The 26,759-nt window shown below is 39.7% G+C and overlaps 1 protein-coding gene and 1 long non-coding RNA gene across 2 annotated transcripts in view; both read left to right on the top strand.

Annotated features, from left to right (window-relative positions):
* The window catches only part of FBXL17 (F-box and leucine rich repeat protein 17), a 521,801-nt gene that overhangs the window by 334,156 nt on the left and 160,886 nt on the right, over positions 1-26,759 (top strand). Inside the window, exon 7 of the mRNA XM_070792153.1 lies at positions 6,750-6,826. Coding sequence (XP_070648254.1) covers positions 6,750-6,826 — 77 coding nt within the window. The remainder of the gene's footprint in view (positions 1-6,749; positions 6,827-26,759) is intronic.
* LOC139183848 (uncharacterized) lies at positions 6,833-21,589 on the top strand. Its single transcript, XR_011567404.1, has 2 exons — positions 6,833-14,513; positions 14,584-21,589. It is a non-coding gene; the product is annotated as an uncharacterized lncRNA (long non-coding RNA).

Raw genomic sequence — 26,759 nt, 5'->3', positions numbered from 1 at the left:
CTGAAATATGACTCTTTCCACTTGATTTTCAGTAGATACAGAGATAGTGATAAGGTTTTTCTGCTGCTGGGGATGAACATTAATATCAGCCATAGCAGCAAAAATAAATAGTAGTTGATCTATCAAGGTTATAAGTATTATGTCCATCATTTTATAATCATGCGGCTTTCTGATTAGATCTTTTAACATTTCTATCACATAGTTTGCACTTAATAAAACCTTGTTGAAATAAATAGGTAAGTACTTAGAAATTTTTTTCTGCTTCTTGAATATTTGGAGGCATGCTTAGAAAAAGTTAGCTTGAGTTATTATATAAAGGTCTAGTGTAGCTGCAGTTAAAGGATGGAACAATGACTAAAATTAAAAACAAGACGTTTGGATGAGTGGATCTGAAGTATTAAAGCCAGAGCCAAGTTTATCCAAATGTGTTAGTTTGCTTCCCTCTCCCCCACCCTCTTGCTTTGGGAAGACGTTTAACCATTTTGTTTCTCAGCAGCTTAAGGACAATGTGCTTTTAAAAAAAAAAAAACAGGCTTTATTCTATTTGAAAAACATTTTTGAAGTTCTCTGGACACATTCCTATTACATTAAACATGTCTTGCTATATAAATGAGGAAACAAAATAGTCCCGTAAGAGCTGGTTTGTGATGGTCACTCCTCAATATGTTAGAAGTATTCTTTAGTTGTCTTACTGCTCCTCTTTCAGTGCTGTCTCCTGGGCTCTTACTCTCCAGTTAGGAAACCTTCCCGATGCTGGGAGTGGCTGGAGAAGAGTGGCCCAGAAAGGGCCTGCAGGTGTCGGCATCTGCTGTGCCCCCTTCTCAGGCGCAACAGCACCTCTTTCAGCAGAGTTGCAGACCCATAGAACTTAACACTGCAGTAACATTTCAGTTTACAGGCTGCTTACTGTGGTAATTAAAAACAAGCAAACTACTCTCCTCATTTTGTAACCTTTCACTGTCTCTGTGTGACCAAATAGGCATCAGTTTTCCACTGTTTAAATAGCAAATTTCTAAATTAATCTTAGATTCACTAATCAGATACTGGCTTTCCAGAGAATAACATTTGGTAAGTGAGAACTTAATGAATATCCCAAGATAATTGTTGTAACTGGTGAGCTGGTGACATTTTTCATGTGGCTCCCAGTCTTCGCCCCTAAGGTATATTAGGAATGTGTTTTGAGCAAACGCTTTAGTGTTTTAATTGCAAGTCAGCTTTAAAAAAAAAAATCTCTCTTGCAATAAACGTCTCTTCTGTGAGATTATCTTTAGATGTTTGTATGAAAAATTGACTTAAATATATATCTGATACTGTGCTGTTAAAGGATAAAACAGAAGGACATTTACAAGAAAGTGTACCATAAAATACAAAGGGTACTCAGCGCACCACTTGACGCCATGTGTCACTTTCCCAAAATAGTCTTCCATTTGTCCTTATGTGCATTTCTTTAAAGATAAAATAACCATTTCGTGCTCCGTAAAGTTAAGGTGTTGTGTTACTGGAAAATGTGCCTGTTAATGGAATGTTTATAAATGAAATTATATTCACATATAAGTAGAAAGGTACTATTTGTTAATTCTTGAATTGATTCATCTTGTAAATGTTTAACTGTAAATTTATCTTCTTTAACATAGAAATATTTTATATCATACACATTCTGAAAGCAGGATATACCTGTAAATCATGCCCATTCATTCACTGCACTGAGATTGGATTATTCCCCAGTAAAACTTGATTTGAGGCTTTAGAAAAAATCAATCAAATATCATTATTCTTTGTGTAAGATGCCAAATTGTGTTTTGGTGACCTCTGCTACCGTTTAAACGACCCGTATGTGAGTGAGTTGGGACGAGCTTCATAGCACAGAATTGGACCAGGTTCACTCCCCTGTTTCTCTTTTTAGATTTCGTGCCTCCTTTTTATTCCTTTTTCTTTTGTTTGTGTGTGTGTTGCAGCCTCGTCTGCTGCCCCACTCACAGTAAATATAATCCAGGGTGGCTTGTTGGCTTGTCTAGTTTCAGGAAATGATGAAACTGGAGTTCTATTTCTGAAGCCCCCAAATAGATCGCTTTTTGATGTGTTTGCATTTCAGGAGTTTCCAGGTTTGATCTACATGTTTATTCAGCTTGAAGCTTACCTAGCTCCCTGTCGCACTTACTCGCCAATGGCTTTACAGCGCTATTCGTGCTTTTTGTTTTAATCCGTAGGGTGGTTTTTGTCTTGTTGCATTTTTTCTTCTGCTTGCAGATATGTCTATTATTCAAATATAAAAGTGACTTAGGAAAGAACATCCTAAAGTTTACTTAGAAATTCACCAAGCCACATGCTAATGCATCTCTAATGGGGACATTTCTTTTCACACCTCTGAGGTGATTGAGCCTGTCCTTTAAAGTGAGATTTGCAAACCAGTGTCTGGCAGCTCCAATTAGCTTCTTTTGGATGTGAAGCACATCACAAACAGTAACAAGGTCTCCTAGGACGCTCCTCTTGCAAGCAGCGTAGTCATATTTCCTCATTAGTTCTTTCCAATTGTCACTAATGCCACGTTCCAGCTTTTGAGTGGGAGACAAAAAACATAAAAATTTGGTATGTATGTAGAATGGGCCATTGTTTTCCATAATTCGAGGCTCTTTTGAATTCCTTTGATAGTTTTGAAGCTTACACAGCTTAATTCATTAACCTTTACCCTTCACATAAATCAGGTGATTAAGAATCTATTGCTAAGAAGACAGCGTTTTCCTGAAACTAAGTAATGCCTTCTCTTCTTTTAAGGAAAAACCTATATTGCTCACAAAAGTAACCTTTTTGTTGTTTTTCATATTTCATCAAATGTTTCAAGTGTATTTTAGAACATTATCAAAAGCAAGTGAGCATAAAATCACATTATTATAAAAAATTATTCTGAGTTCTTTGGGTAGTTGGGAGCAGGTTTTCTGGCCCTTTTCAGTATTCTAACAGAGTTTATATATATATGTACTCAACAGCTGTTACTCAAGAATTTACAATGGGTGCAATTTTTTTATTCTATTCAGAACCCTGCCAAAACGTAAAAGCAAGAAAATAATCTGAGAGGAGGCAATTCAGAAGGAGCTAAAATGTATGTAAATGAACCTAGGACGTTTGATTGGAGAAGCTTCTCAGAGAGGCCCTCATTTTTACGAAGAACGGTACTGTGGGACTCTGAAGAAGATAGGGGTGTCTGTGGTTCGTGGAGCTGAGAACAGAATGTACGTCTTCCCATTCTTCATTCATTCTTGTTAAGACGTGCCTTCTCTTACTTCTCAGAACTCAGGGAGATGGTTTAGTAGGCTCGTGTTTGATGTTCACGGGCTCCTTTAACGGTATTTGATACTCTTCTGCATCTTCCACTTGGCATATTCCTATATTAGGAATTTTTCTTGGTAATGTTAGAGATTATTCCTTTCTCGAAGGACCTTGTTCTTTCCCCAAGTTTTATAATTCCTTGGGTTGTCGTGCATGTAGTAGGGTCTTTGAATGCATTGACCCATAGAGAATGGTGGTCATGTGGTATTCTGAGGTTCATCCTTAGGGAGGGCAGGGACGGGATGGGTGAGTGGGCAGATTTTGAATTCTGAATTCTGAGTTTAGGAATTCATGGCTTACCCCTGGGGACAAACTATGATTTATCACTGAGATTAATGAATATTCTCCTTTTCATTATCTGTGAATAGGCAAGGGGATTGTGAAGCAAAGGTTTTAAACGTGGTCTTTGGTTCTTTTGTGTTCCTGCACACAGACTGTGACTTTGCAAACATTTCTCTCTCTTTTTGGTATCATTTTAAACACCTCTTAAAATTTACATGAATACCTGTAGTCAGAATGTTTAAGTAATTACTAAAGCTTTGTCTCCTTTTTTTGTTGCCTGCATACAGTCTATACAGTGAGCTGGGAAATGCTCTGATGTTAAGTCCTGACTAAAGAGCATGACTGGGCTTCCCTGCTGACTCAGGGTAAAGAATCCGCCTGCAATGTAGGAGACCCCAGTTTGACTCCTGAGTCGGGAAGATTCCCTGGAGAAGGGAATGGCACTCCACTCCAGTATTCTTGCCTGGAGAATCCCATGGACAGAGGAGCCTGGTTAGCTACAGTCCATGGGGTTGTGAAGAGTCGGACACGACCGAGCAAGTACCCTTCACTTCAGACACTAGCCAGGAACCAGACGTGGGGTTCCATTTTCCACCAGTTTGCACTAACAGGATAACATGAACCACTTCCATTTCCAACTGTCAAAAAAAATAGCTATTTTACCTATTTATTTGAACCATCAATTTGCTGTTAGTATGATACTGAGCTTCAGTCCAGGTTCACAAGAACTTGGGACTTCTCAAAGATCACATCTGTGAAATATGTGATATTTAATTTAAAAAATAACAAATTTTGCTAAAAATCTTCCAAGGAAAATTTTGTTTTCCCTCTATGAATTCCTTTTTGAGGAACAGCTTTATGTTGCACATAACTTTTAGCACTGGTTGTGATTACAGGATAATTAAAAGTATTTGGAAAACCTTATGTAGCTGAACTTTTTAAAACAGAGCAAAAATCCTATGTGATCCTTTGTAAAAGTAAAATGCTCTTCTCTTATATTTCTCTGAAACATATATACTCTTTATTTCTTAATCATGTGTTTTCTCTTGGCTGTTGCCTCTTGAGTAAGCTAAATATATTTGTGTTATCTATTCATAATAACTTTTCTCTCTCACATAGGGAGGAAACCTGATGCTCGTGGCCTTTCATCATTTTTAGGACAGTTTCTATCCAGTGATTGATTATCTTATTTTATGTGAATACCAGTTCTTGTTGCCTATGAAATAGCATTTGATCTGGCTTGTACAGGGAAATCAATTTGTGTTATTTGCCGTCTGTAGTCTGCCCTGTGTGTCTGTTATGGTCACGTGTGCTCGTAGCATATCTGATACAGGATCAGCTGCTGAGAACACAGATAGGACATTGTGTTTGTTTAGATTTTTTTTCCATAATCAGGTGTTTTGAACTATTTGAAAAGACCGTGAAAACAAAATAAATGATGGGAACACATTTCTGCACTAATGTTTCATTTTGTGGTCATACAACATGTTGGATCTGCTAACTTTTTTGGAAGGTGATGGAGACGGACAGAGAGCTATGCGTGGCAGAAAGTAGACTTTTTAAATTAACTGTTTATGGTATTATAACCAAGCAGGGCCTTTATTTTTATCCTTAGGATATGAAAATCAGTTTTTAAAGTCATATGTAAAACATGATTGTTGCCTGTAGTTAGTTTCATTTCTGCTTTTATTTTTCTTTTTTAAGACTTTATTCAAATATTACATTAAAGTCAAATGATGTAGAATTAGGTTTAAAAATTTCCCTTCATAATAAGCTATATCAATCATAATTACATTGTTACTGTTTTAAGTTTTCTATTGTAACCATGGAACAGCTTACCCATTTTTTATAATAAATCTTTTTTTTTTTTAATAGCCAAAAAAAATGTTTATTCAGTTAGTCTGAGGAACTTAGAAATGTTTATCATTCTATTAAGACAATATTCTATAAAAATATTTTTAAAAGAAAAATAGGTCTTCTCTATAACTAATTTAACCTTCAGTAATGAATTATGTGAAGTAAAATTGTATAAAATTTCCTGACATTTTATGAAGATACCTACAAATAAGCCAGACAGCAAATAAAATATCTGAAAGACAGAGATGGATACTCAGTAATTTTTTGATGGATTATACACATAGGTATCAAATTACTTGATCCTTAACTTCCTAGAAAAGGTTAATGACTCTTTTTGCTTTTACCCTTTTACTTAACTGTTGTTTATAAAGATTAAAACTGGGACTGCATTGAAGGACGCACATGCTTATGTGTCAGTTTGATTGTACAGGGTTTTCTGATATTACAGGGGACTGAATCATCAGATAGATAGTGTTTTTAATCATTGTTTATAAAGTTCATTGAGTTTTGTGTTACATGTTCCACTGTGGACATTAGAGCAGGGTGCACCGCTCAAAATTTTAACTGAAATGAAACCAGAAGAGACTTTAAATCTTACATATCTATATTATTTAAATGGCCTGTATATATGCAACAATTCATCTAAAACATTAATAGTAAAACTAGGGAAAATATTTTAATATTCTTCTTTAATCAGTGTCACAGATTTTTAAAACATTTTTATGTTGAATAAAATTTCACAAATGTATATCAGTGTGATCAAACTCCACCATTAAAAATTAAACCATGAGCAATATTACATTCACTTATAATGAGCCAGTTCCCTTCGCAGGAATCGAACTGGGATCTCCTGCATTGCTAGTGGATTCTTTACCAGCTGAGCTACCAGGGAATCCCTTATAATGAGCATCCATGTTTCATAGTTTCATTACTTTTTTTAATGTAATTGATAAATATTCATTATATAGCATATGTTTACTAATCTTTTATTACCAAATGTAACAGTGCTGTTAGAGGAATATCTCTTTTTCATCAGTTTAGCTTTACAAGATGCACTAGTCATAAATGTATTTAATTAAGGTCATTTAAGTATTAAAGCACTTGAGTTTAAAAAGCGGGGAATATAATACCTTTTCCCAAAACACCTTGAAAGCGGTTTGTGGAAAGAAGAGAGCTGTGGCATTCATCAGACGCTGGCCTCTTCCTGTTACAGTCGTGGCCAAACTCTTGCTAATTTAACTTGAAACACATTAGTGTAACTCGCCACTTTCTTGTGTGTGTTTCAGGTGTGTGGAGGTCATCGCAAAGGAAGGACAAAACCTGAAAGAGCTGTATTTGGTGTCCTGTAAAATCACAGATTATGGTATGTAATGAGCCATTGTCCTAATCGTCTTCAAGAATAAAAAGGTACAAGATCTTTGAAAGCTTTTTTTAAAAAAAATCAAAAGCTACTATCTCATAGACACTGAGCTATATCTTTACTGAGGCAAACTCTGATCATACTGCCCCAAATCAAGAAATCTTGAAATTAGAACCAGAGTAAAATGAATATATATATATCAGTTTTGTCACCACATGAAATCATATATGTACTTGCATAATCACATAGAATTAAAAAGTATGGCTAAAATTTCTATATGATGAAAATATTAGGATAATGAAATATTTGATATAATATAAAGTAATTATTGTGTTGATTTGCTTAATTTATGTCATGTCGAATGCACGCTTGCTCACATTCCAAATGCCAGCCTTCTTAATGCCTTAAATTCTTTAAAACATTGGAAACTTCCAATAGGAAGTTTAGATATATAGGAAGTAAAAGGTATACATTTGTTTGTAAAAGTTTAAATATGTTAATTTTAAATATTCCTTTCAAGTGGAGAAAAGCAAGTTATTATATAAAAATATGAAAAGTATGAAATTGTCCTATTGGAGTAATAAAATAACCCACCTAGGCATTCCTCTTTTGTTCAGTGCATTATAAATATTTTTTACTATTAATTTGCATATTTAATCTAAATACAGAGTTTTAACTAGATGTTTTTAAATGATTTCCATTTCTCTTTTCTGATTTTTAAATTTGTTTCTTTACATTGGAGAATATGATTTCTACCTTGAAGGAAACTAATAATTCATTATATTGGTTTTTTTTTAACTGTTAATCCAACATATGCTGATAATTGACTCCAATCCTAAGATATCATACTGGCCTGGATGGGAGAGTTGTATTTTATCAGCTACTAAATTCATCCTTTGGAAAAACTCCATGAAAGCTATAACAAAAAAATAAAAAAGTAACATAAAGGATTTGGCTTAAAGATAACCCTAATTTCTTTTCAGAGTTTATTTTTTGAGAATGGTAAATTTCTTACATGGATTTATCCATACTGTTTCTGGGTTATTGTCTTTTTTCGTAATTATACCATGAGAAAGGAGTGTTTTGGTGTTTTCTTTTTGCTTGTAGTTTGTTTTCTGGTTTGGCATAGTAGAGTGCCTCTAAGATACGGTATCTAAAACTTTCAATGCCTCCCTTTTGTCTAGACCTTAGAGTGTTCTCTCTGCCCCAAACCGGGCAGATCCTCAATACCTGTAGATTTGGTAATTAACTAGTACATTCATTCATTCCAAACGCTTTACTTGGCATTCAAAATCCTTTACCAGTAGTCCCCTACCTGCCTCTCCAGTCTTACTAATTGCCAGGAGAAGGGTGGACTAAGTTCTTTAGAATGGACCCTTCAAGGCCCGCAATGGAAACTTTTCCTAAAATTACACTTTGTCGCAGTACCAGTAAGTTAGCCAGTGCGAACAAATGTTCCGGAAGTTATGGAAAAGAGGAAACGCTTTAGACCTGGGACAGATGTGGAATCAAGTTCGGTCTTTGTGCCTTGGCCTTCGGGAAGTTCCCTCATGTCTCTGAGGCTGTCTCCTCCCATGTAAACTGACTTCTTGCTCCCGCGTGTACCTGTCTAATGAGAGCGCAGTGTGTACTGCTGAGCGAACTTACTTTCCTGCAGGAGAGGGACAGAGGGAAGACTCACACACGATTCTTCGACCTCCTTTTCTTTCCTGGAAGGAAGGCCTTGGGAGAGGCCTTTGTTGTTGCTGTTGCTATTATGTATTGTTATTGTTTACTGCTATTGTTCAGTGATGTTCTCTTGTTCTGGTGTTCTGAGATTTTAGGTTTTGTTTTTTCCTCCTGGTGAGGTGAAAATTGTGTTAATCCTTTGCCCATGTGGTCTGCCTTTATCCATCTCTCTGAATTATTTAGGTCAGCTCTTGTCAACCCCCTCTGCAGGTTAGGATCACCTGGGGAAGTTGTAAAGCATCATGGTGCTTGAATCTTACACAGGGATTTCAAAATTTCTAGGAGGTGGTGCCCAGGCAATAAAATGTGCCTAGATGATGTCAATGTCAGCCAAAATTGAGAACCACTGACCTAGTCTAGTTGAGAGAAACTAGAAGTGAAAATTTTGAGGATTGTCTCCCTCCATGGAGAAATCTATCATGGTTTTTTTTTCATACCCTCCAGCTCTCAAGCCCTCTGCCCAGCTTGTCTCCCTTCCTTCTCCCTGGGGTTTTAGGTCCTCAGAGGATTTGTGGTGAAAGCCTCTGTGCATCCGTTCTGTTCTTCAAAATGTTGGGGCACGGTTGAGGTAGAAGGGTAAAGGTCAATAGTTTATGAGATTGTGCCATAATTGCTACTTGATTGTAAAATTTAAAAAAAGTACTGAACATTCAGCTCATCTCCCTTCCTCCTTGTACCCTGCCAATAACACATGCACAGTTTTGTCAAAAAGACAGCAGAAATGATTATTCATTGTAACCAGAGAAACGGCATGTTTTTGGAAGTAACTGCTCTACTAGGGGAGGGTGTGATCCTTTGCCCTGTGTTAATTATAAATTTTAAGAAAGAAAAGCAGATGCTGTTTTTCTTCTTTAACTGAATATATATTCTGTAGGATTTTTTTTTTTTTTGAAGCTACTTAGAAATAGTACAATTTGATGTGCCTGATACCAGGGGAATCTCATCCTTCAAGAGACTACCCTAATTCTCCTTCCTGTTGGTTTGCACATATTCCAGCCAGTCTCCTCCTCACCTCCTTTCCCCTTGGTGTGTTTGTACATGCTCCCAGTACAGTATCCTGAGATTTTTGAAGTTCTTTGCAGATTGCATCAATTCAGAAACAGCAGCTCGCCTGGCTTATCATTTGTAATTTTTGTCGAGATTCTCACAGGTGTTGAATGTGGTATTTTAGTACTTAGCGACACCTGGCCAGGCTGGTAGGCAGTTATGTTCATTTTAATTGATATATGATATACTTATTGTGCAGGAAAGTATCATTCTAATAGGCTTCCTATTCCCCAGATTGAACATAGATCTTTATGGTAAAGGATAACAATCATAAACAAATCAATAATTCAGGCACAGCTGAATGGAAAATACAGTCTTGGGGAATTGCTCCCTAAAGACAAGATAATACTGTCACTCTTCTGTCACTAAACAAATAAATGTTATGGGCTGTTATCACGGGAAAAATTTCAAACTAAGGTGTCAGGGAGTGAGGTTAGAATTTGTCTCACCTTTCTTTAATGATCTGGACTAAGTTGCTTAAGCTTCGAGCTAGTCGTCTGTTAAGCGCATGACAGTGCAGGCCACGAGAGGTGGTGAAAACGGATAAGAAGCGTCTGTGTTTGGCCTGGTGGCGTAGTGGGCACTCACTAACTAGCAGTTCTTCCAACTCTAGAATTGTAAGAACTCTCTGTTTTTCTGAAGAAGAATCAGGCCTCTTCCTCCTCCAAGGGTGGCTTTCTGTTTGTGGGAATCGTTCTTTATAAGTTTGACCTTTATTAGTCCACACATGCCTAACTGGCTGCCACACGTGAGCTGTCTAAACCATATTGTTCTTTGTAGGGAATGAAAAGAAAGATGCACCAGAAAGTTGAAAATCTTTGTCTCCCTGTCTTAGGCGTCTTCCCTTTGCTTTCTCTGGATTACCTTCATTTTTGTTTGGCTAATTTGGCTCCCCTTATGCTTTTTTTTTGTTCTTATAATAATTTGTCATTGAAGAATTTCCAACCTGCCTTTCCGCTTGCCTTCAAATACTTTTCTGTTGAAATATTCTCCTCCTTCAGAAAGGTATGTCCTTAGGATTAGCGGGAACAGGAGAAGTCAGCGTGTATCATTCATGCCTGCGGAGGTCAGAGCCAGTCTTGGGCAGTAAGGCGGAGACCCTATGGTCTAATAAACGAGATGGATGAAGAAAACCCTTCTCTCAGTTCCAGTCTTGACAGTGGAGGTCACCAGTGTGACCCCGTGTCAGGGAGCAGATGTAAAAAGGACCCTGGTTTGTGGGTTGTTAGCACATTTCCTTTGACTTCAGCACTCCTGAGAGCACTGCAAATGCACTCTAAGGGATATCTTTTTGCTTCCTGTCTCAAGTTGTCAAATAACCTTTTAATTAAAGAGGACTGGAAACACTCAACTTCTGACCTCGCCGTCTGGGGCCTCCAGGGTCCCTGCTGCCCCCAGGACAGCCCTTGGCCGCCCCTCCTGTGCTCGCCCGGCCCTCTGCCTGCTCCGGGATTGAGAGCCCAACCGCAGGCCTGCCGCGGAAGCTTTTGGGTTACTCTGGGCCAAAGTCACCTCCCAGAAAAGCAGGTCGGTGTTCCCGCGATTATCACGTGAGATGCCGTTTCAGCTGGCCTGCCGCGCGACGGACACGATGTGTATATGCATCCTGTCCACAGACACTGCCTCAGTGCCTGCTGTGTGCGGGCCGGTGCTCGAGCGGCCTGCTGCTGTGTGTGCGCCCGGGCCTTCAGTCCTGCGCGGCCCGGAGCACAGCGCCGCCTGCTGATTCCAGAAGGAGGAAAGGAAAAACGGTCATGCGCCTCCTCCTCCTGGACAAGAGAAGTGGCCGGGAGCGCCCGCTGCCCTTCGTCTCCGCCCGGGTCTAAGCCTCGCCTCACCCCAGCCTTGCTGACCTTCTAGCGCTCTGGAAAGGTTAATAGGTGGTACGTTCACTACCTTTTCCTGGGATACCAGACCTCTTCAGCTATGAGTTAACCCAAATTAGATCCTGGATACATGATCAAAATAAGCAGCCTAAAGGAACAAAAAGAGCTCCCAACAAGCATTCTGGGTTGCACTAGTATCGGAGTGTTAATTTTTCTGTTTTTTTCTTGCCAAACCAGTGCTGATTCAAGAAGAAAATCTTTACGTGAGAGATAGTTTGGTCCTTTCTTATGCCATCTTATTTTTCATATTATTAGGTATGCATTACATACAGTGATGTTCCATTTAAAATTAAATTCTTGTGTTTTTTCTTTTATGTTTTGTTTCATTTTCAAATTGTAATTCAGACTACTCCAAGATTATGGGGTAAGATTCGACTCCTTTTGTCAGCAGGAATGACTCTAATAGTTGTAAAGTGACAGAGACAAACTTTAGAAAATAGATTTGCAAGTCAAAAAGAATGCCTTATTGTTTCCTGTTGACTATTCACATTTTCTCTCCATTCTATCATTTAAATATAGATAGCTTTTACTGATTCTAACAAAATAATACTAAAATGCTAAATCTTCTTTTGTTGCAAATTCTCCTTGTTTGTGTGCCCATCTTAAAAGTCATTTCTCTTCACTTGTAATTCTTTTATTCCTGGAGTTCCTCACCGTTGGATTTGTATGTCTACTTTTGTACTTAACAACTGTTATTGTCTTTTTTCTTTCTTTTCAGTAATGGTCATGATTTTTCACCAAAAATTTGGTAATTATAATTTTTAAGAATTATAATTAAAAGAAGCACTTCTTAAGACATTTAAGAAAAGTCTCCCATAACCAATTCAAAGGCCAACTCTAGCTTTGTATGTAATAGAGTTTTTTTAATTAAGAAGTCTTCTAACTTATATTTAAAAGACAAATGGACCAATCTCTATGCTTGCCCTGAACTTTCTTATACCTCCAAATACACTAATGTTGTTGATTCAATTAATTTATTAATTTTTACAGCCAAATACTAAATTTCCATATACAACTTAATTGTTAACTGAAATATTTACTTTTCCACTTTCCTTTTCTCAATTACTTATTAGCATTTTTAAAATAGAAAGCTTGATTTTAATTTTAATTAACTTTTAACTTTAATCTCATGAAGGAGTTCTGCTATAGATAAAAGAAATGTGCTCCAAATCACATGAAAAGCCGTTTTTTCAGAGTGCCTACTTTAGTACCCTTAGTGCCCTTCAGTACTCAGACTAAGCATTGATTTTCCTTGAACTGTGCTGTAATATGGTCATTATTGATTATTATCGGTATTACATCAGTAATTAGTAAATCTAAAGGGGACTGCAATAAACACCAAGATAACTGCTGTAATACTAGATTTCTCGTTGCCCACACAAAAAACCAATTTCCTAATGTTTAAGACTTATTGAAACCAGATGTCTTAAGTGGTAGAGAGCTCTTTCTTACAAGAGTTATTCAAACTGAGATAATCTCTTGAAAAGAAGGTGGAAAGTTGGAAGCACTGGGGTAAGGAATTGACCTACATAATGTTTAAATTTCTTTCTAATCCTGGGATGTGTACTGGGCTGGCTCCAATTTTGTTTCATTCAGCAGATGTTTACTGGCTGTGTGCTGGCTGGGCGCTGTAGAGTGTACAGAGATGAGTGAGAAGTATATACTCTTACATAGGGAAAGCAGATATAAGCAGTGAGAATGTTTCGAGCAACATGATGGTGTCAAATTAAAAAAAAAAAAAGGCCCTATGAGGTGTAGGGACTCTGGAGGACAGGGCCATAAGAGACTGAAGTCTTCGGTGGAGGAGGCGTGGAGGACAGATAGGAGAAGGGAGGGCGTTTGAGGTGGTGCAGTCCTAAGGAAGGCTCGGAGCGCGAGCAGGTGTCGGAATGGGTGAGTTTGCGTGCGTTGGTTAATCTAAAGAAAGAGCAGAAATCATCCAAAGTGATTACGTGCACACTCGGGCAAATTTTGAAGAAACCTTATGAAAATATTCTAGTTGAAAATTCAGAGTAACTTCCAATTTTCATTTCGACTTTTCCTGTCTTATTCACCATTCCCATGGTAACAACTTCTCTTAACATATATAAAAGGAAACACTACTTTGGGTTCTAACTACTAATCAAGTACCCAGTTCAAATGAAAGAAAATGAAATGTTAATTTTCATAACAATAGAATAGTTAACATTTATTGGATGTTTTCATTCATTTAATTAAATGTATTCATTTAATTCCCTGAGCACCCTGTTTTAGATATGGACTGTTGGTATTCCAGGTTACAGATGTGGAGACTCAGGTTCACATAATTTGTGAGTAACCGTATAATACTGTGTTGTCGTTCAACCACTAAGTCGTGTCCGACTCTTCGCGACCCCATGGACTCAGCACTTCAGGCTTCCCTGTTCTTCACTATCTCCCGGAGTTTGCTCACATTCATGTCCATTGAGTTGGTGATGCCATCCACCCATTTCATCCTCTGTCATCTCCTTCTCCTCCTGCTGTCAATCTTTCCCAGCATCAGGGTCTTTTCCATTGAGTCAGTTCTTCCCATCAGGTAGCCAAAGTATTGGAGTCTCAGCTTCAACATCAGTCCTTCCAATGAATATTCAGGACTGATCTCCTTTAGGATGGACTGGTTGGATCTCCTTGCAGTCCAAGGGACTGTCAAGAGTCTTCTGCCACACCACAGTTCGAAAGTATCAATTCTTTGGCGCTCAGCCTGGATTCAATAATAAATCAGTCTCTTGGATAACCAGTCATAGGTCAGTGATGTGCTTAGGAGTATTTATTACTAGAAAGCTTTGTTGGACTGTCCCAGTTGTCAAAGCTTAAATGATGTAACTGAAATTCATGATACCGTGTTTTTTCCATCTTTGTATAAAAAAAACAATATCAAAAAGCAACTACCCAGTGAGATTTGATTATATAGTTACTAACTTGGTGGGTTCAGCGTGCTGACCCACTACAGCTTGTTGTACTGACCCTGAGCGTTAGCTGCCTTCTGTGGGTAGGCGCTCCTTCGCCAGGAGGTGGAGGCTCTCATTGTGCCGACCCCGAGCGTTAGCTGCCTTCTGTGGGTAGGCGCTCCTGCGCCAGGAGGTGGAGGCTCTCATGATACTCAGTGTGCATTCACATATCCAGCAAATGTTCTTAATTTCAAAGTTGTATATAATTCTTCATGAGTTACATTTTTTCTTGCACTCTTTCTAAATTTTTACCAAAAGTTTATGAAGGAAGCATAAATATTATTACTCTTTTTTAATGGATGAGGAAATCGAGCCTATGTAGGTTTTCATTAATTAGCAAAACTGGAACTATAATCTCCCTCTAAATCGTTTACTGGATTATGTGCAGATAACTTCTTAAATTTCCCAGCTTTTCTTATAGAAATGATTTCTTTATTTAAATGATCCTTTAAAAGCAATCCAGCTAATATTAAGTGACGTGATTTCACAGCAGTGTTTCAAGTACAGGTATTGCTAGAGACACACAGTTTTGTGCCATTCCCTGAGGCATCAGCGGTTGCCCTCTTCTTCAGGTTCTTTCTTGAGCCCGAGCTCAGAAGTTCCTGGGATCTCAGTGTCATCACCTGAGTCAGTGCCTCTCAATTCTCTTTGCTCGGGAGAGCCGCTCCCAGGAATGTCCTCTGAGGAGTGAAGGTGGAGCCTCTTCAGTATGGCTCTGCTGTCTGCCTCCTTTATGCTCTTCAGCATCGGTTCCGGTCAGTCACTGAGTCGTGTCTGACTCTGTGACCCCACGGACTGCAGCACGCCAGGCCTCCCTGTCCATCACCAACTCCCGGGTTCAGCCAAACCCGTGTCCATTGGGTGGGTGATGCCAGCCAGCCATCTCATCCTCTGGTGTCCCCCTTCTCCTCATGCCTTCAGCCTTTCCCGGAGTCAGGGTCTTTAGCATCAGTGCTCCTCATCTGCTGAGACAGTTCTCGGCGAGCAGGAGCAGATGGGGCAAAGCCCAGGGCCCCACCCTCCCTGCTGCAGTGAACTGGGTCTGCGAAGCCCTCAGGGCCTCCCCTTCCCTTTAACGTGATCTAAGACATTTTACCTCCCTAGCTGTGTTTTTGACTAAACCTCCTTCCCTCTTTCCTGGTTAATTAGCCTATGTAAGACACTTGGCATCTGATATTTATTTGGAAAAAATAAAGTAAAACAAAAACTTCTGCCAGTTTTCCCACTAGAAAACGATAGTAACACTTGTAGCAACATAGAAATTAAACATTAAACTAATTGATTTTACTGTTTGTCATTCACTAATTAGACTCACATTGTTACACCCATGGATACTGGTAGGATTAAGCCTTACCCGGTCTTTCTCATTTATTAGCAAGATTTCCTTATATTAAGAGCAACTTTCCTTTATTAACTTCTTGGTTTACTTGAGTTCAATTTATATAGAAAAGGAAGGAATAATACATGATATTTTTCTCTTCATTTACCATTTTAAAAATGCTAATTTGGTTTCCAGTGTTCTCCAAGGTGACCAACGAGGAGTTGTTATTTTTGTGTAGGTGTTATTATAATCTCAACGATCCCTTGCAGTTATTCTTTTAATCGTTACTCAGATTGGCCTTCTTTTGGTAGTAGACGCTTCTTTGGGTTGGTTCCCCTGTCCTTTTGACGCTGACTCATTATGTCAAGATGTGCCGGGCTCATCTTGTGCATTTCACGCTGGAGACCTGGCATCACTCGTTTTTCTGAAGAACTTTGGTTCTTTGAATGAATTGGGCTTTTTAAAGAAATTTATCTTCTATGTCTGTGCTGCTCTCTGAGTCTTATATCACTGCATTTTCTGCCTTTCATTCCTCCAGCCTAAAACCTATTTTAGTTCCCATCACAAGTCCAACCTTTCCATTATAAACACAGCAAGTTCAGCCCCCCTGGGTTTTAGAGAATCCTCATTTAGGGATTCTCAACACACTAGGAACTTCTAGTTCTATATACAGGAACACCTCATTTTATTTTGCTTAGCTTTATTGCATGTTGTAGACACTGAAGTTTTTACACACGGGAGGTTTGTGACAACCCTCTGTAGAGCAAGTCTGTGGGTGCCATTCCTCCAGCAGCATCTGCTCATTTTGTGTCTCTGTGTCACATTTTGGTAATTCTCAAAATGTTTCGAGCTTTTCTTTTATTACTGTATTTCTTTGTGATCTGTGATTAGTAGTCTTGATGTTACTACTATGACATACTGAAAGCTCATATAATAGTATTTTTTAGCAATAATCAAAATACTATATACATTCTTTTAAAAAAATAATGCTATCACACACATAATAGACTACAATACAGTATAAACATAACTTTTATATGCGCTGGGAAACCAAAAAGATCCGTGTGACTCACTTTATTGTCACTTTACTGTGGTGATCTGGAACCAGCCCTACAAAGCTCCTAGGTATCCCTGTATCCAGCACTCTCTTAACTCTATCTTACTTTCTGCTTTTGGAGAAATTAGGAGTGGAACTTAGGAAAGAGAAGTATTTTTATATTTTAGCTGCCCCATGAATTCTCTGGGAATTTCCTTCCGATTTTATCTCAGATGTTCTGCATTTAAGTGCTAAAATATGACCTCTTGGACCCATTTGGAAATAAGTAGAAAAAGTGTTCCAACTGTAAGGTGTGACATCATCTCATTTCAGGGCTTTTAAACTCCCTTGTTCTACAGTGAAAAATACATTTTGCCTTTAAGGTGCTTGTTGGATGTTCACTGAAGTGATTGTATCACTGACTAGAATGACTAGCAATTTGAGAAACACTGCTCTGGTTCATCTCCTTCCAAGGATAGGTAAGAACTAGATCAGGCGGTCAGTGACCCTCTTGAGTAGAAAGCTGGTAGATTTCCGTGGTACACTGTGGACTGTGGTTCTGGAGATGGATAGTGCCAACCTTCTCAAGTTCTTCAAACCCAATGTGTTGATCTTATGCATGAGTAAGTGTTAATATTCCTTTCTCTCATATCTTTGGGAGTAAGAGAATCGAACAGATTCTCTTTATGATTTTACTTAGAATAGATATTAAATGGGACTTTGAGGCAGAAAGGTAGTTTGGTTAATTTAATTTCCTAATTAAGTCAAACTTACTTTTACTAATAACTTAAATATTAAACTGTTCATTTTAACTCTTATCCTAAATCATTCTCTTGGCTTTTTTAAGACTCAGTCAATTAGAATTTACCTGTCAAATGTATTCCTTTTCTTGGGTTTATCTGCATGACATTAAATAAATAGTTTGAACTTTTCAACTTTTCAAACAATTGTGTTGAGTTTGACGAGGCTGATCCAGCCTATGTGCTTCTGTATGCAGTGCATGCCGAATCCCTGAAAGCAACTTGTCTTTCATGGAGAATGACTGTGTGTGGGCGCAGAAAAGGAGATTTTAAAAATTGGAAATCAGGAGTAAACAAAAAAGAATTCTGTCTTCAGGGAGTTAGGACTTTGCTATTATGGTACTTTTCTATTTCTATTATGGCTCTTTAGAATGAACTACCTTCAAACTGATATAATGTAAGTTTTGCTTGCCTAAATACTTTTATATAATAAATAATTCTTAGAAGCAGAAAAAAAAGATATAGAAAATAGCTAAGTACTGTTTGATTGATACTTGTAATATATTTGTAATCATCTCTCTTTCTTAGGTTAAATTTCCAATTTTTTTTCTTCCTACTATCTCTTTCCTCACATATGGCTCTAGGAGTTTCTCCAAGAAAGCAGTTTTGCTTTGAAGATATTTCATTTCCTCTCATGAAGGATTCTTCTGTTCTTTTAGATTTGAAATCACAATAATGCCCTCAAAGACCCAGCCCCTTCCTGCCCTCTGTTAGTAAATCTTTCCAAAGTCAGCCTTGGGAATCCAGTTTGGAGGTTTCAAGTCCAGAGATGCCTCTCTGGGGTACCGAGGATGAGACAGTCATGCAGGGAGCTGCTCATGACCAGGAGAAACCGTCTAGAATGACACGTTCTGAAACTCCTTGAGGAGGAGGATTATATTTGAAATTTAAAATCATTTATGTCCTATAGTAACCAAAAGCTTCTTTGAATGAGAAGACCGTGTGTTAAGTTGCTTCAGTCTGGTCTGACTCTTTGCGACCCCATGGACTGTAGCCGACCAGGCTCCTCTGTCCACGGGATTCTCCAGGCAGGAGTACTGGGGTGGGCTGCCATTTCCTTCTCCAGGGGATCTTCCCGACCCTGGGATCGAATCCATGTCTTTTACATCTCCAGCATTGGCAGGTGGGTTCTTTACCACTAGCGCCACCTGGGAAGCCAGTCTCCCCTATTCATGATTTCATTTACCCACAGTCAACCGTGGTCCAAAAATATTAAGTAGAAAATTCCAGAAATAAGCAATTCGAAAGTTTCACATCGTGTGCCTTTCTGACCAGTGTGCTGAACCCTCGTGCCATGCACGCCATCCCTCCTGGAGGGTGAATTCCTCCTGTGCTCGTGAGTCCAGGCTGCTGGCTCTGCCTGTCCCCGAGTAGTCCTCGCAGGTCCTGGATTGATCATTGCAGTGGCACGGCGCTTGTGTTCACGTGGCCCTTATTTTACTTAGTAAGGGTCCCAAAGGTGCAAGAATAGTGATGCTGACAGTCTGGATATTCTCTTACTTTGCCTAACTTATAAATTAAGCTTTATCATAGGCATGTGTGTATAGGAAAAAACATGGTATACATAGGGTTCAGTGCTATCCAAGTTTCAGGAGTCCTCCAGGAGTCTTGGAAAGTATCCCCCACAGATAAAGAGGGGCTACTGTTTTATATATGTGTGTGTGTGTTGATAATAATATACATATTAAATAGCATGTATATGAAATACATTATATATATATATCATAATAAATAAGACTCAAGCCAATTTTGAACAGCAATAAGGAACTTAACATTTCAGCTCTACAAAATAAATGAAGAGTTTGAAATTCAATCAGTCCTATTTTATGTTGAGGCAAATGTACTTGGCTTTTTACGAGAATCATACCTTCTGCTCTGGTTTACATAAGAAATTGGGTGAAATCCTCTAAAGGATTCATTTTCAACTTTGCCATTACAGCATACCTTACAATCAAGGTTTGCAAACCATTTTCTTTGTAAAAATTTCTAAATTAGACTAGATTCGGTAGGGTTTCTTACTTTCACGCGCTTGGATTTTGGTAACACTTTCTTGAGTGGCAGAAAGAGAGATGAATTTAGCAGGCATGCTGAAATTTGCACATAATCTGTGGCTTTTTTGTTGTCAGAGGTGCCTACCAGCGTACCGTTATTTATTTACTTGCTTATAAATTGTTTTATTAGGAAGGCCAGTCCTTTACTCCATAAATGCATATCCCCCTAAAACGTATGTCATGATCTTTTACTTCCACACTATTGTGGGGGTAGAGCAAATTCAGGGAATGCACACGAGTATGTGCTACACGTGTCCTTATTACCTATCACATTCATCAGTCTGTGAAAGAAAACACGGAATATGGCGCTGGGGGCACTGAGGACAAATAGGGCACCAGACCCAGCAGAGGCCTGAAGAAAGGCCCCCCACACGTGACACAGAAAGGCGGATCACGTGGAAAGACCTTTCAGTGATTGCAGCAGAGGCCTGAAGAAAGGTTCCCCCACACACGTGACACAGAAGGCGGATCGCGCACAAAGGCCTTTCAGTGACTGCAGCAGAGGCCTGAAGAAAGGCCCCACACACGTGACACAGGAAGTGGGATCGCTCGGAAAGGCCTTTCAGTGATTTCGCTGCTTTGCTCACAGCTCACGCTTCATCTTTTTGTTAAACGGAATGTGGATTTGAAACCTATTCCAGTCTCTGGATTTATGAAAAAAATAGAATTTTTAACTTTTTATTAAAAAAAGACTTTTATTTTTAATAGCCTATATAGTATATACTTTTATATTAGTTATTTTAAGGCAACATTTAAATTAGACGCCTACTGTAATTTCTTACGATTTCCTGGTATGTCTCAAGGCTCTTTAAAACCTGTTTTACGTGCAGTGGGTTCTACAAATATTTACCTCTTTTTTGTCAACTTCAGGAAACCAGTTGAAAATTTTTAGAATTAGACTTTGGAGCTGTGTAGTGTATTTTCAGACTATTACAAATCTATCTAAATCTACAACCTGCTAGGCAAGATCGAATCCCTTCCAGCTTGTGATTGTAATATGTGACTTGTGCGGCCTTGAGCCTGTCTCACAAATGCGTTTAGTATTTTCTGCACTGAGTTCCTCTTCTGTGCCAGGCAGGTCTCTAACTGTGTGTGTTCAGTCCACTGGTTGCCTGACTGAGAGCTAAATTATTCTCTCCAACACATCCTCAGTTCCCAACTACTACAGAAAAGATGGACTCCGGGGCCAAAATTGGACCCGCACTACACGCTTGCCTTCTGCCGCTAGTCATCCTTACGCAGTGAATGAAATCCAGTGACCTATATTCTCCCATTTAAATCCTTAAAAATTTAAATTAAAACTTTGTCAACAGTGATTCTAACCATACTGAAGCAAAAAGAGCGTTCCCTGCAATCTGGCAGCGCTGAATGTAATTCATAACTATCAAAAATCCGTTTTCTCTGCATAACTTTTAAGAACGCTCCTGAAGTCTTGAAAATTCCATGCAATTTTCTTTAAAAGTTGGTTTGGAATGCCACTGTGCATCTTGAAGCCCACATACAGTGAGTTAAATTACAGCAATAGCATATTTCTCAAGCACCATATAGTTGCAAATCCTTTATCCTGAAGTACCTAGTAAAGGATTTTCTCCTTGAACAGTGAAGGAAGTTGAACTTTGGGGTTGTTTCAATTTAACACATGATGTGCTTGCAGACTTAAAGATGTGTTTTGCCTTTCCTCCTTTTTCTTCTTTATTCGTTCCTGCTTCTTGTAAAAGGAATTAAGTATGTAATGCTGATTATAAAGCTGGATCCTTATCATCACTATTCTCAAAGCCTCATTTCCCCACATGGCTTATGTAAGTCCTCACTCTTCAGAGGGTTAATCTAAATGCAGAGTGGAAGGCTGTCACTGCTGGTCTTCTCTGTCTCAGAATGGCATCCCTGTTCACTTAGTTCCACTCCAGTGTTCTTGCCTGGGAAATCCCATAGACAGAGGAGCCCGGGGGTTACGGTCCATGGGGTCACAGAGAGGTGGACGCCACTCAACGACCGGACGTTCCACTCCAGTATTCTTACCTGGGAAATCCCATAGACAGAGGAGCCCAGGGGTTACGGTCCATGGGGTCACAGAGAGGTGGACGCCACTCAACGACCGGACGTTCCACTCCAGTGTTCTTGCCTGGGAAATCCCATAGACAGAGGAGCCCGGTGGGTTACAGTCCATGGGGCCACAGAGACTGGACGCCACTCAACGACCGGACAACAGCAGTTTACTCAGTTACTCCAGCCGAAACGTAAATGTCCCTGATGCCTCACTTCTCCTCACACCTCTCATCAGTATCCGTTAACAAGTCAGGTCAACTCCACCCTCAAAATGGACCTGGAGTGTCGCCACTGGTGACTGCCCTAGCCACTGAGTCGCATTCTCTGTCTTCCTCTTACTTTATCACAGAACAGCCACAACGAACCCCCTAAAATAATATGAATACACGAAGATGTTATTAAAGTAACTTGTTCATGATTTTAGCAGTATTGTTATTTACCCTGGGTTACATACAGGCTTAAACCCAAAAGAAATACTAAAAGTTACACATTTAGGTGCCTTGCCTACCACGAGGTCGTATTGTCCTTGCATGCTGAGTCGCTTCAGTTGTTTCTGACTCTTTGCGACCCTGTGGACTGTAGCCCACCAGGCTCCTCTATCCGTGGAATTCTCCAGGCTAGAATATTGGGGTGGGCTGCCATGCCCTCCTCCAGGGGCTCTTCCCAAGCTGGGGATTGAACCTGCATATCTTGCCTCTACTGCACTGTAGGTAGGTTCTTCACTGCTGAGCCACCAGGGAAGCCCTGAGATACACTAGGTTCAACTCAACGTTGAGCTGTTTAGCTCTCATAGGATACACTTGACACAGTCTAACTCGGAAGGGTGAAGGGTGGGAACCTCCGCTTGCCGCAGGGTGGTGAAGGAGGTCCTCTTCTGTAGAAGGCCTTGCGGCAGCCCAGGCCACAACTCACCCAGCAACAGTCAGGAGACATCTTTCACTGCCAGATGATGGCTCAAGTACAAGGAGATGAGCTCCACGTAGAACGTGTGTGGGCGCTACCCTGGCTTAGAAGCGTCAACCCGAGGAACTGGTAACTTGTAAAGGAATCAATCGGCACAGCATCTAGTATCCCTAGAAGTTACACGCCCGGTTGTAAGGAGTGTACTCAGGGAGTCTGAGCGTTACGGTCCTCACCAGGCTGTCTGCAGTTCTCTTAGGCCAGACAGATGCTATCTACCAGAAGGGAATCGCTGATACTCTAAGCGGTGGTGCACGTACCATTTTTGGAGAACACCTCTAGGAAGTTAACCAAAGGTCACATTTTCACTCAGAAAAGGAAGGTTTTTGCTTGTTTATAGTTTGTTTTTGATTTTATTCTGGGACACAGGAAAGCCAACCTTTAAGAGAGCTAATCCCAAGAAACCTCTTTTCTGTGCTTTCATCGAAAGAGGTAGAAAGAAATACACTTAATTTACTCAAATATTTAAAATCAGATTACTTAAATTCTACTTTTGTTATTATAATGATAATTAAAATTTGTAATGATGAAGTCATTTAATTAGAAATTACTTCCGTTTTAGAGACTTGGTTTTCACTTGTCACGCTTTCATTAAAAACATAAAAACATCCATACATATCGTCCTTATTGCTGTTTGGGGTTTTCTTTTCTCTTTTTGGATCATAGCTAGTAAATAGTTACAGTTGTTATATATAAAAATAGGGCAAAACTAACAAAGACTACTACTATGTATGAAGTAGACTTTTGTTACTACTTCTCTACTACTATACATGAAGAGAATTCTTCTTCTTTCTGCTCTCAGGTTATTTAGTGCAGTGAGGACAGCATTCAAATGTTGTTAGTTGCTTTGAGGTTTTATTATCTGCAGATCAGCTTATGGGCATCCGCTATTTCATAGTTCATGTTTCAGTGGTAAATGTAAGTGAGCACAGATGTTTTTGATTACCCATCACCTATGACTCTCTTGTGATTCAAGGGCTTAGGTTATATTCCACCTACTCAATTATGTTATCCACTAGCCAAATGCTTTAAAATAATTTATTATATTATTATATTTTTCTACACCAAACTCATTTTTGTGAGATCTTTCTAAATGGATATTGTCTTTGTTCATGGAAAATTTCAAGAACATAAGTTTGATTTAAATGCTTTTAACCAATCACTTGTCATTAATGCACTGAATCGTCATGGAGACGCTGAAAGCAATTTAAAGTTCTGCTATTGGATACCCTCTAGTGAGACTTTATTGTCTTGAGATTCCGGCTTATTTATCTAAATAGAAAGTTGAGGATAGAGTCTTTATTCAGTGTATGGATTACATTAGTATAGGATGTTACGAAATTTACTTTTCCATCAAGCACGTGTATTAAATTTTAGCAGTAATCACACATCCATTGTCATTTCTGAAGTATGTTATTGTGCTTCTGAGTGTGCCACTTAAAAAAAGAGACTTGATTTTTCCTGGTAGTCTCTCTGGGGAAAAGACCATCAAACAGAAAGATAATGAACATATCAGATCAGATCAGATCAGATCAGTCGCTCAGTCATGTCCGACTCTTTGCGACCCCATGAATCGCAGCACGCCAGGCCTCCCTGTCCATCACCAACTCCTGGAGTTCACTCAGACTCACGTCCATCGAGTCCGTGATGCCATCCAGCCATCTCATCCTCTGTCGTCCCCTTCTTCTCCTGCCCCCAATCCCTCCCAGCATCAGAGTCTTTTTCAGTGAGTCAACACTTCACATGAGGTGGCCAAAGTACTGGAGTTTCAGTTTTAGCATCATTCCTTCCAAAGAAATCCCAGGGCTGATCTCCTTTAGAATGGAGTGGTTGGATCTCCTTGCAGTCCAAGGGACTCTCAAGAGTCTTCTCCAACACCACAGTTCAAAAGCATCTATTCATCTGTGCTCAGCCTTCTTCACAGTCCAACTCTCACATCCATACATGACCACAGGAAAAACCATAGCCTTGACTAGATGAACCTTTGTTGGCAAAGTAATGTCTCTGCTTTTGAATATGCTGTCTAGGTTGGTCATAACTTTCCTTCCAAGGAGGAAGCGTCTTTTAGGTGCAGGTAGAATCCTGCCTTTTACAGTGCGTCTCGAAGGGGAGAGTCCTCACGTCCTCCCCACATACTCTCCGTCACCAAGAGGCAGCACCCTGCTTCTTTCTGTGTCCACCCTGGTCTGGGGAAGCCTCAGCAGTAAGCGTGTAAGAAGCTTCTGGTTAAAGCAGAAGTTGGCCTCCTCTTCACGGTTGCCATAGTGATGTTGTTGTTGTTATTATCCCCACATACATACCCGGTGATCATAAAGCAGCTTCCGTTTATAGAGCATACCATGCTGCTGCTGCTGCTAAGTCACTTCAGTCGTGTCCGACTCTGTGTGACCCCATAGACGGCAGCCCACCAGGCTCCCCCGTCCCTGGGATTCTCCAGGCAAGAACACTGGAGTGGGTTGCCATTTCCTTCTCCAATGGATGAAAGTGAAAAGTGAAAGATAAGTCGCTCAGTTGTGTCCTACTCTCAGCGACCCCATGGACTGCAGCCTACCAGGCTCCTCAGTCCACAGGATTTTCCAGGCAAGAGTACTGGAGTGGGGTGGCATCGCCTTCTCTGAGAGCATACCATACACTTACAGCAAATCCAGAAGGGAAGGGGCATCATCCCCATTTTATAGATAAGAAAACTAAGACCCAGGAAAGTTCTGTAACTTTTCCAAGGCTATTCAGCTAGAAGGCAAATCTAAATTTATCTGAACCTGAATTTTATTCACATTCTATTATGTGATTTCCTGTTTTCCACCCACCTAGTCTTGCCTTTCATTATCTCCTTCCTACTACATCTTGACACTGCATTTTAACTTGTTCCTTCACTCTGACTGTGGTATATGAATGCATCTCTGCTTCAGACTGTTGAGTAATGTGTGCTCAAGCAGCAAAATGCATGAATGTTCACTTACTCATTCATTTAATCCACCCACAAGTGTTTACTGAGTGTGTTATGTGTAAAGTGTTCTACCAGATATTTTAGTTGGCATGGAGTTTGAGATGGACCTGCCTTCTCTTGCTTATGTTCTCCTTGAAAACAAGGAATGCCTTGGAAATGTAAGAATGAGGAAGAAATTTTAAAAAAAAGACCTAAACAGTTGGAAGTAGTTGATTTCAGGAAGTAGGGTTTGGAAATAACATAGATGTACAGCATGAGACTGCGTGTTATAGCATTTAACTTTTTCTTCTAACAGTAAATGTGTATTGTTCTGATAGAACTGAACCCAACAGTAAACAAATTTCAAAAAGAAAAGCATCCCAGGCTGTGGTGGGACAGTAGGGGTATAGAAAAGTGCTAGATGTTTTAGAAACATGAGAGTCTTGTGTGGCTTTAGATGGTAGATGAAAAAACCTAATTGTTGCAACCAGTATATTTATCGAACCCCTTGATTGAGTCCGTCACTGCACTAGACTCTGGGGCCACGAAGGTGAACTATCAGTGGCCTTCTCTTCATCCTGTCCCCTCTCAAAGTGGTCTTGGGAGGGCCGCGAGATGTGCACCCTGGAGGGTGGTGGGTGGCGTGGATGACGGCGTCCAGGCAGCACATGCCTTGGAGGTCCCCGGGGTCGCACTGAGGCAGCTCTGCAGCCGCCGGAGGGAGGCGGGCCGCGGAGCCGCGCAGGCGCGCTGGGATTGGCCAGGCCGGGCTTTTGCCCGCGGTGGACAGTTCTGAGATGAGTGGAGACTTAGTCCGGAGGGAGATGGTGGCGAGCTTTAACCTAAAGAATTTAGACTTTATGCCACCAATGGTGGGAGTTGTTGGAGGGTGTTTGAGGAGGAAGGTGACAAAATCTAATTTATCTTCCAAAACAGAACTCTTGCTGCAGTGTGCAGGATGAGTTGCACTGAGAACAGATCAGTGAAGAGACTGATAACAAGACAGATATTGGAGGAGTTTAGGAAAGAAATGGCACACCTCAGTTTTCTCAGGGTTTTTGTCTCTGATTTTCTGACCTCCAAAATTATATATATATATACACACACACACACTTGTATATATATGAACTCCATATTCCAGTGACATCTGTATTGTTTAGAATTTATAT

This window comes from Bos indicus, chromosome 7, assembly GCF_029378745.1.
Source record: "Bos indicus isolate NIAB-ARS_2022 breed Sahiwal x Tharparkar chromosome 7, NIAB-ARS_B.indTharparkar_mat_pri_1.0, whole genome shotgun sequence".
NCBI lineage: Eukaryota > Metazoa > Chordata > Mammalia > Artiodactyla > Bovidae > Bos > Bos indicus.
This window is presented reverse-complemented; position numbering and strand designations above follow the sequence as displayed.